Genomic DNA, 10,000 nt, shown 5'->3' with positions numbered 1-10,000 from the left:
CAGAGACAAACCTGCGAGTGCTCACACGTCTGTTACGTCTCCATAACAGTCGAGTTAGATGACAAAGACGACCCAGAGAGGAAGGATTAAAAACCAGTCTGGGATAATAAAACACGAGGAGGAGGGAGCTGAACGCTGCTGCTGCTGCAGGATCAATGCTGGGATCAATAGAGGAGGATCTGGCTCCTCCCACCTCGTCCTCTGGGTTAAATAAGCTTGTAAACACCTACACGCTGACCTCACGCCAATCCTATCCCATCTCCCAAACTCCCGACCTTAGCCGACCCCTCGCCCGCTGCTGTGCATGTTTTAGCTGTGAGGAGACGAGCTGTCACCCAGAGGACTGGCTGATGGAGAGCGAGCACCACTCCCGTCTCCATCCGCACGCCTCCGTCCTCTCGGCTTTAATTCACGTCCAGCATGTCTCATCTATCTTTGCCTTTGCTTTGTTTACCCCTGAAAAACATTCGCTGAGGGTCATCACGCAGGATTTCCACCATGACATTAATACTAAAGAGCCGTTGAGCGTTTCATTCCAACGCTGCTCCTGCTGCAAGCACACAGTGTCCTGGCGTAGTCTGGGAAGCCCACCTGGATGAGGCTGCTTTGATACCTGAAGCTACACAAGCGTAAGGTTGCATTAAAGGGGAAGTGTGCTCATATCACTGAATATTCATGCAAACTGCTGCAGTGAAACAGCGAGGAGAGTATAAGTAATCCGTGTAAGCACCGGCTCAGGCTTCAGACAGCTTTAAACTCAACTCTGATTTGCAGGAACGGGGATATCCTCAATCCTGTTAAGTCTGACATCGACATCCATTTCTGGCTCCTTGGGTTCCATAAACAAACACACCCGAGGCTCAGCTGATAGTTAGAGCTTCTCAGTGTTTCAGTGGTTCTCGTGCACCTCAGGTGTCTTTCACGTGTTTCGAGCTGCTCGTGCTTTCCTTCCTTTGGACCTCACTGCTGCCTGGTGGCCTCCTGGACCGCATTCTTAAAGTTACAGTGAAAAGCTAAAAACACAGACTCTCGAATTACAGCTGAAAGTCTGCACTTTTGTTTGATTTCAGTCCTGTGTGGTGCAGAGCAGAGACAAAACTACAAACGTGTGTGTGTCCAGCTGATTATGGACCAAACTGTGTCAAAGAATAACTTGATTGTTTCATGATTACACTAGAAACATGGATAATGTCCATAACAGCAGCACAGTGCTGAGGTAACTGTGTGAATCCATTCGGCTCCTGAAAATGTGAAGCAAACTTAAATGGGTTTGACTAGAATGCATGAATCTGGACCTCAGTAGACGCCACAGAGTAAATGAGGTCAGAGTTAGCGAGAGCAGCAGATCTATCAGGATGAAAATCAATTTGGATTCGATGCAGGAAGCAGAGCAGCCTGAAGCAACGACCTTATCGAAGGAGCGGCTCATCCTCCGGGGAGCACGAGCGCGCTCTTGTGTTTGAGCTGCAGCGTAAATCACGCACTGTCTCGTTACTTCTCACGGGAAGCTTCACCCCTGGTACACGAGCCCACCTGACCCCGGGCTGACCTCCATTGATCTGCAACCTTTTAATATATGTATGAGGTCGTAAATGTGCGCCGAGCCTTCAGGAAAAAATTGGTTTGCACTGATTTTATCGACGAATGAGAGAAGGGTTTACTGCAGGGCAGACGGCGCATCCTGCACGACTTTTAAGGTCACTGCGTAGAACATCCACGCTCATCCACCCACCTGATCTAAAGGCACAAATTTACATCTCTGCGGCTGAATGATGACCTAATCTCTTTCCTGTCAGCTCCCCACTTGACCCTATTTGACCTCTGACCTCTTTATGGCCTGCAGGGTGTTTCTCCAGGATCTTCAGGGTGTAATTGGTTCTCTGGCCTTTGCTGTTGAACTCGATGTGACCTGTCAGACCGTCGTACTCCACCTGATGACACACGGGCAAACACCAAAGAGCAGGTTAGCAGGTTAGCTAGGTGCAAAGCTAACTGAACGTTGTGCTATATTAAAGTAATAATAAGATAATATCAGTAGATGGAATACAAACGTTAGTCTACTTTTAATTCTACTCAGCTTCAATGTGAAGAATAAGAAGGAAAATAAAAGCACATCTATTTCCTGATTGATAACGACATGTAAAGAACAGCATGACGCTGCAGTGACATCACCCGCTGATGTCACCATCTTTGTGACGGCACCTAAGGTGGTCATGTGTCATCATGAGGTAACACGCCCTGAGGCAGGGCGGCTAATTTAAGTTTAAAGAGATGAAATTACTACTGAGTTCAGCTCATCAGTGCGGTTTCTCCTGGTGGGAAAATTAACCACGCCCCCCACCCTGAAGCATGACCTGCTTTATCATCTGTTTTAGTGAAAGAGGACCTTAATGTCCGCACTCAGTAAGACCTCAAACTAGCAAACGAGCTCGTTGACTCATTAGGACGGCGCTTATGGAGGCCATAAATCAGTGAGCCGTACACTTCTTTGTACAGCCAGAGTCGCCTCCTGCTGCTCAAGCGGCACTTCCACATCAGCTTTACTATTCAGACCCAAAGGCTACAGTCATCTTTTATATACAGTCTTTGCATGGAGTGACTGCAAACCATCCTGTCAGTGCTAACCTGAGGGTGAGAGAGCTTCACACCCTGGACTCTCTCTCCAGTAAACTGTTAGCCGGATTAGCTGCACAGACTTGTTAGCAGCTAGATGACACTCGGCATCTTTATACGGAACAACAGACTGCGTTTGGCGTTCACGTTAAAGATGCAGAAAATCTGGGAAAGATGTTTACAGCAGCTCAATGTGAAGCTTTATTACAGGCTGCACTTTAATCTGACACACACACGTTTTCATATCTTTGTGGGACATCTCATTGACATAATGCTTTCCCAAGCTGCTAACCTTAACCATCAATGAACCCCGAGCCTAACCATCACCATAACCTAAATGTAACCCTGACACTTTGAGTCTCAAACACGCCTTTAAGCTCATGGGAACTGGGATTTAGGTCCCCACACAGATATCAATACATGCTCTCACACACACACTGGAAATAGAAACTGAGACAACAGGAGAGACAGACAGTTCATCAGATCAGTGACGCTTCTGCTGCTGGTGTGTGTGTGTGTGTGTGTGTGTGTGTGTGTGTGTGTGTGTGTGTGTGTGTGTGTGTGTGTGTGTGTGTGTTTGCAGGAATGTGCAAATAAGTGTGAGAGATGTGCAGCCAAGCGTGCATTTTGTTCCTTAGTTTATGTGAGTTATGTGTAATCGAGTGCACATACACTATGAACGGGTGTGTGCGTGTATCTGTGTGTGTCTGTGTGTGTGTGCGTGCGCACCACTCAAGATGAATTACATCCCAAAAACAATGTGGCGAGAGAGACGGGGAGAGGGAACGCGGTCTCTGGTTGCTGCCAGGCTCAGTGCAGAGATGATGAAGTGATGCTCGGAGAGCAAGCAAAACAAATGGAGAGAGGGAGCGGCATCCTCAGAGGATGGAAAAAACAAGAAGTGGCAGACAGACAAAGACGGGGGAAGAGGAAGACAGGAATAAATCAAATGGACATGAAAATGAAAGAAGGAAGGAGGGAGGAGGCCTCCTTCCACGGGTGCAGCTCTGCAGCAGCTCGCCGTGTTAAAACCAACAAGTCCTCTAAATGCTGCAGTGCTGAACGCTCCTGCTGCGAGCTCAAATCCCTGCCAGTGTTTCCACTGAAATATGAAGTGTTTCATACCAGCAGCATCCACACCCACCTACAGCCAAGTTCACGCCTTCTACTGAGTCCCTGCCTATTTGGAAAAAACAGCTTTCAAAGCTTTTAAAAAGCTGAAATGTCAGAGACCACACGGCTGCATGGGAACCAAACCTACACCAGCACAGAGGTGAAACCAGCGTGCTGCTGTACTGGCTCATCCTCCAGTGTCTGAGCTTTTTAAACTGGAAACACTGCTGTTAGCACTTCCATCCTTTGGCCTGTTCAGTGAATGGAAGCAGAAGAAGAAGAGCTGCGCTCGCTGCTGCTGAGACGACAGTAAACTGTGAGCCCTTCATCTCTACATTACCCATAATGCCTTTCTGTGAGATGTCTGTGGGCCTCCTCTGATAATGCGTGAGGTGTGTCTGTGTGTGTTTACCATGCGCAGGTAGTTCATGAGGCTGGTGCCGTGCTGCCAGATGAGCGGGGAGGTGCAGCTCAGCGGCTTCACGCCGATCTCCTGACTGCGGTTCAGCTCTCGCACGGCGCTCACCACCACGTGAACGGCGTCGAACATCAGTGCTGACGACAGCTGAGACAGACACGGGTGAAAACATTAAAGCATGAATGGGTTCAATAACTGACACAGCAGAGCGCTCTGATGTCGCAGTGGAGGAGCTGCCTGTGTGCTCGAACTTTTCCGTCTCTGTGAGGAATAAATACAATGACTTCCATCAGCGCCGTTTTACTCTGAGAGACTAACCAGTGTCAGCTGCTTCTCCCAGCCGGACACAAATGTGTCGCTCTCAGTCCGACACTCGTGAATGATCTCTGCAGCTCGGCCTCTACGAGAACATCTTCCTAATGTGTTTCACATCTGAACCCTATGAGTGATGCACAGATCTGGACTGTCCATAACCCAACTGTATTCATGTAAATGACGAAGGGTGATGACGGAGGATGCCGGCACATCTGCACTCTGTTGGTTTTAATGCATCTGTCTGATGCACACGAGTCACAGAGTTCTGACATCACGCCGTTCAGCAGGTAGCTTGCTTACTCATATTTTGCTTCCAAAAAGCAAAATGTTCTTGAGCAACAGTTCTTCAGCTTTCTGACGGTATTTCAAAGTTCGTCTGTCGGTCCAGTCCTGGTGCCTGACCATTTGTTTCTGTCCGTTAAGCCTCTGAAGCCTCAGAGTTCACACTGAGCTGAAGGATGAAGCTGCTCACACCAAATATTCAAACTCTGTTCTTGCCTATTATTATTCCATGTATGTTTGCATATGTTATAATGAACCTCCAGGATTCCTGCAAAATCTAAAGAAATGAATGGTGACTTAAGACTTTTGCACAGTGCTGTAGTGTGATTGAACTCCTATTAGCCATTAAGAGTACTGGGTGAAGTTAAGAGCTTAAAAGCTGAGATCAGAATAACATCAAGAACAATCTGCTGCATGTGTCCTGTTCATTCAGCATGCTCTCCTCCACATTCCCCACTGCAGCCCACAAAGCTGCACAAGACCAAAACTCCCAGAAACAAGAATAAAAAGCTGTGTTTGTTGGTGCTCCTACAGCTGAAGACGCCGGGGTATTGATAGCAAGAAGAGGAAAATTAAAGCCCTCCTGCTATCAGCGGCTCTCAGCGCTGGGCTCAGCAATCGACTCAGTGATCCTATCACAGTCTGACGTTCTGGTCTGTTTGGTCAGTTGTCAATCAAACTGACACTCTGAGGGAATCAGACAAATTGTACGGAGGCAGAGCGGCACAGTCTGTCAGCGGCTGATAAAGAAGACGGATGTATGACCGAGTGTGATTGGAGTTCTCTCCGAGTCGATAGTTTCAGGGCTGGATGACAATAACTAATTACAGACTGAAGAGAGACAGATAGACGAAGTGAAATCAGAGGCAGGAAGAGTGAAGAGTTCTGGTAACTCCCAGTCCCAGGTTTGCTCCGCCTCCTCCAACATGGACCATAACTTTACTGAGGAGATACCGGGCTGTAACCGACATGCCGGCACAAGTGATTCTCACACAAGTGTTTGGACTCATTATTTGTAGTTTTGGCTCTATCCTCAAAGATTCCAGATGTGACTGAAGGACAGCTTTCAGTCCAGGTGTTACTGCAGGTAAGGAAGGGTTACTGCAGGTAACGAGATGTTACTGCAGGTAAGGAGGTGTTACTGCAGGCAACGAGGGGTTACTGCAGGTAAGGAGGGGTTACTGCAGGTAAGGAGGGGTTACTGCAGGTAACGAGATGTTACTGCAGGTAAGGAGGGGTTACTGCAGGTAAGGAAGGGTTACTGCAGGTAACGAGGGGTTACTGCAGGTAACGAGATGTTACTGCAGGTAAAGAGATGTTACTGCAGGTAAGGAGGGGTTACTGCAGGCAACGAGGGGTTACTGCAGGTAACGAGATGTTACTGCAGGTAAAGAGATGTTACTGCAGGTAAGGAGGGGTTACTGCAGGCAACGAGATGTTACTGCAGGTAAGGAAGGGTTACTGCAGGTAACGAGATGTTACTGCAGGTAAGGAGGGGTTACTGCAGGTAACGAGATGTTACTGCAGGTAAGGAGGGGTTACTGCAGGCAACGAGATGTTACTGCAGGTAAGGAAGGGTTACTGCAGGTAACGAGATGTTACTGCAGGTAAGGAGGGGTTACTGCAGGTAACGAGATGTTACTGCAGGTAAAGAGATGTTACTGCAGGTAAGGAGGGGTTACTGCAGGCAACGAGATGTTACTGCAGGTAAAGAGATGTTACTGCAGGTAAGGAGGGGTTACTGCAGGCAACGAGATGTTACTGCAGGTAAAGAGATGTTACTGCAGGTAAGGAGGGGTTACTGCAGGCAACGAGGGGTTACTGCAGGTAACGAGATGTTACTGCAGGTAAGGAGGGGTTACTGCAGGCAACGAGATGTTACTGCAGGTAAGGAGGGGTTACTGCAGGTAACGAGATGTTACTGCAGGCAACGAGATGTTACTGCAGGTAAAGAGATGTTACTGCAGGTAAGGAGGGGTTACTGCAGGCAACGAGATGTTACTGCAGGTAAAGAGATGTTACTGCAGGTAAGGAGGTGTTACTGCAGGTAAGGAGGGGTTACTGCAGGTAAGGAGGGGTTACTGCAGGTAAGGAGGTGTTACTGCAGGTAAGGAGGGGTTACTGCAGGTAACGAGATGTTACTGCAGGTAAGGAGGTGTTACTGCAGGTAAGGAGGGGTTACTGCAGGTAAGGAGGTGTTACTGCAGGTAACGAGATGTTACTGCAGGTAAGGAGGGGTTACTGCAGGTAACGAGATGTTACTGCAGGTAAGGAGGGGTTACTGCAGGTAAGGAGGGGTTACTGCAGGTAACGAGATGTTACTGCAGGTAAGGAGGGGTTACTACAGGTAAGGAGGTGTTACTGCAGGTAAGGAGGGGTTACTGCAGGTAAGGAGGTGTTACTGCAGGTAAGGAGGGGTTACTGCAGGTAACGAGATGTTACTGCAGGTAAGGAGGGGTTACTGCAGGTAACGAGATGTTACTGCAGGTAAGGAGGTGTTACTGCAGGTAAGGAGGGGTTACTGCAGGTAAGGAGGTGTTACTGCAGGTAACGAGATGTTACTGCAGGTAAGGAGGGGTTACTGCAGGTAACGAGATGTTACTGCAGGTAAGGAGGGGTTACTGCAGGTAAGGAGGGGTTACTGCAGGTAACGAGATGTTACTGCAGGTAAGGAGGGGTTACTACAGGTAAGGAGGTGTTACTGCAGGTAAGGAGGGGTTACTGCAGGTAAGGAGGGGTTACTGCAGGCAAGGAGGGGTTACTGCAGGCAACGAGATGTTACTGCAGGTAAGGAGGGGTTACTGCAGGCAAGGAGGGGTTACTGCAGGCAACGAGATGTTACTGCAGGCAACGAGATGTTACTGCAGGTAAAGAGATGTTACTGCAGGTAAGGAGATGTTACTGCAGGCAACGAGATGTTACTGCAGGTAAAGAGATGTTACTGCAGGTAAGGAGGGGTTACTGCAGGTAACGAGATGTTACTGCAGGTAAGGAGGGGTTACTGCAGGTAAAGAGATGTTACTGCAGGTAAGGAGGTGTTACTGCGGGTAAGGAGGTGTTACTACAGGTAAGGAGGTGTTACTGCAGGTAAGGAGGGGTTACTACAGGTAAGGAGGGGTTACTGCAGGTAAGGAGGGGTTACTACAGGTAAGGAGGTGTTACTGCAGGTAAGGAGGGGTTACTGCAGGTAACGAGATGTTACTGCAGGTAAGGAGGGGTTACTGCAGGTAACGAGATGTTACTGCAGGTAAGGAGGTGTTACTGCAGGTAAGGAGGGGTTACTACAGGTAAGGAGGTGTTACTGCAGGTAAGGAGGGGTTACTGCAGGTAAGGAGGGGTTACTACAGGTAAGGAGGTGTTACTGCAGGTAAGGAGGGGTTACTGCAGGTAAGGAGGGGTTACTGCAGGTAAGGAGGTGTTACTGCAGGTAAGGAGGGGTTACTGCAGGTAACGAGATGTTACTGCAGGTAAGGAGGGGTTACTGCAGGTAACGAGATGTTACTGCAGGTAAGGAGGGGTTACTACAGGTAACGAGATGTTACTGCAGGTAAGGAGGTGTTACTGCAGGTAAGGAGGGGTTACTACAGGTAAGGAGGGGTTACTGCAGGTAAGGAGGGGTTACTGCAGGTAAGGTCTGAGATGCTTTTAAGTCTGATCATCCTTCCTATTGTAAATCCTGTGTTTCCATCCATGAAGGCGTTTCCTGGTTGCAGACCTGTCAGCCTCCTCCAGAGGTCCTCTGTGAAATAAATGACTCTGTGGTCTCTCAGGTCTGTTGGTGTTGCTGAGCTGCTCGGTGCCTTGCTTTGTGTCCTAATTAACTGTTAGTTCATTTCATGAATCAAGAAATGAATCGTAAGTACAGTACTACTTAAGTATAGCATAGTGACAGTGATTTGCTTTGGGCTTCCGTTTGTCTTCGTCCTGAAAACAAACCTCAGGTGTTAAATCTCACTTTGTGTCATTTCAGTTGGGAACTTTTCTTCTTTTCTAATTGTTCAGTAACATCCATAAACTTCCCAATCACAAAGTTCATCATGAAATCCATCCGGCACTTTAAGTGAATAGATATGAGCAATAACCCCGGGGATACGATGCTGTTTGCAGTGACTGAGGCAAACTCGTTGTTGTCATAACTGTTATCTTTATTAAAGCTGGCCTTATCACTCTGCTGATCTCAGAGCTGCAGATGAGACAAAGCGCTCTGATGGGACAGATTTGCCCTGATGTGTCTATTTATTATGGATCAGGGCAAAGACGCAGACACAGCGACAGATGAAGACGCTCTCCGGGCTGAACCTGCTGTAGATGACTTACTTACCTTAGCATCTCTAAATATCACACCTTGATCTGCTGATTAACACCTCTCATTATCCCAGGATCATAATTTAGCTGCTTCATTATGTCGAGCAGTGACACTGAAATATTGTGTGGCTGTGGCACAGCAAAGGGCAAGCTAACATTTCACAAACATCAGGATCTGTGCCGGCCTTTTCCCCACGTGCAAGAGAAGCTTGGTATCCAAGCAACTGTGCAGAAGTCATTAGACGGAAGCGTTTCTTCAATCTTACTCTTTACTGACTTCTTTCTTTCCTGTGTCGGGTTGGTAGTTAGCACAGAGATCTACTGTCCTCTGCACAAATGTGGGGGTCCACCTGATCCACCTGAACACCATGTAGTGAGTCAGCCTACAGCTCAGCTCCTGTAGAGGAAGACGGGGGTTCTTATCGACTGCTCCTCCAGGTCTCCAGGGTGGAACAGTTAACTATAACTATACTGGGCATGTCTCCACCTCATGGACCAGCTCAGGCTCCTCCTCTCAGGGCCAGCACATGTATTACTATTCTGCAATATTACAGCATGGCTGACCGAAGCACTGTGCTTCCAGCACACCTTACAGCCAACGCTTCCAACGCCTCTGTGATGTTGAGGCGCGCTTCACGGTGATAAATAGATCACTGATTGGCTGACTTCGTTTGCGAACATCACATATCTCAGGAAAACCAAAGAGCAGCTTGTGACACAGTGACCCACATTTGTGCAGGAGGCTGAAGGTTAGCCTGTGTACGGCGGAGACACGCTGCTCAGTAACTGTGTCAAAAGGACACCAGTCTCACTGCGTGTGAATAATGGGCACTGTTTCGAGGACCCGTGAGCAGCTCGTCGGCCTCTCTTTGTGCAAACTAAGCCTACTCACACCTTTCATCGATTCATTTCTGACTTTCTGCTTTTGCTTCTTCTCTAAAAGCTACATTTGCA

At 48.1% G+C, this 10,000-nt stretch overlaps 1 protein-coding gene across 1 annotated transcript in view; it reads right to left on the bottom strand.

The window, feature by feature from the left end:
- The window catches only part of LOC308384289 (glutamate receptor ionotropic, kainate 5-like), a 77,828-nt gene that overhangs the window by 38,879 nt on the left and 28,949 nt on the right, over nucleotides 1-10,000 (bottom strand). The window contains exons 8-9 of the mRNA XM_080862780.1: nucleotides 4,139-4,291; nucleotides 1,827-1,931 (exon numbers count right to left, since the gene is read on the bottom strand). Coding sequence (XP_080718906.1) covers nucleotides 1,827-1,931; nucleotides 4,139-4,291 — 258 coding nt within the window. The remainder of the gene's footprint in view (nucleotides 1-1,826; nucleotides 1,932-4,138; nucleotides 4,292-10,000) is intronic.

This window comes from Rhamphochromis sp. 'chilingali' (genome assembly GCF_963969265.1).
Source record: "Rhamphochromis sp. 'chilingali' genome assembly, chromosome: 17".
Classification (NCBI taxonomy): Eukaryota; Metazoa; Chordata; class Actinopteri; order Cichliformes; family Cichlidae; genus Rhamphochromis; species Rhamphochromis sp. 'chilingali'.
Note: the sequence above shows the minus strand (reverse complement) of the source record. Positions and strands in the feature narration are given on the sequence as shown.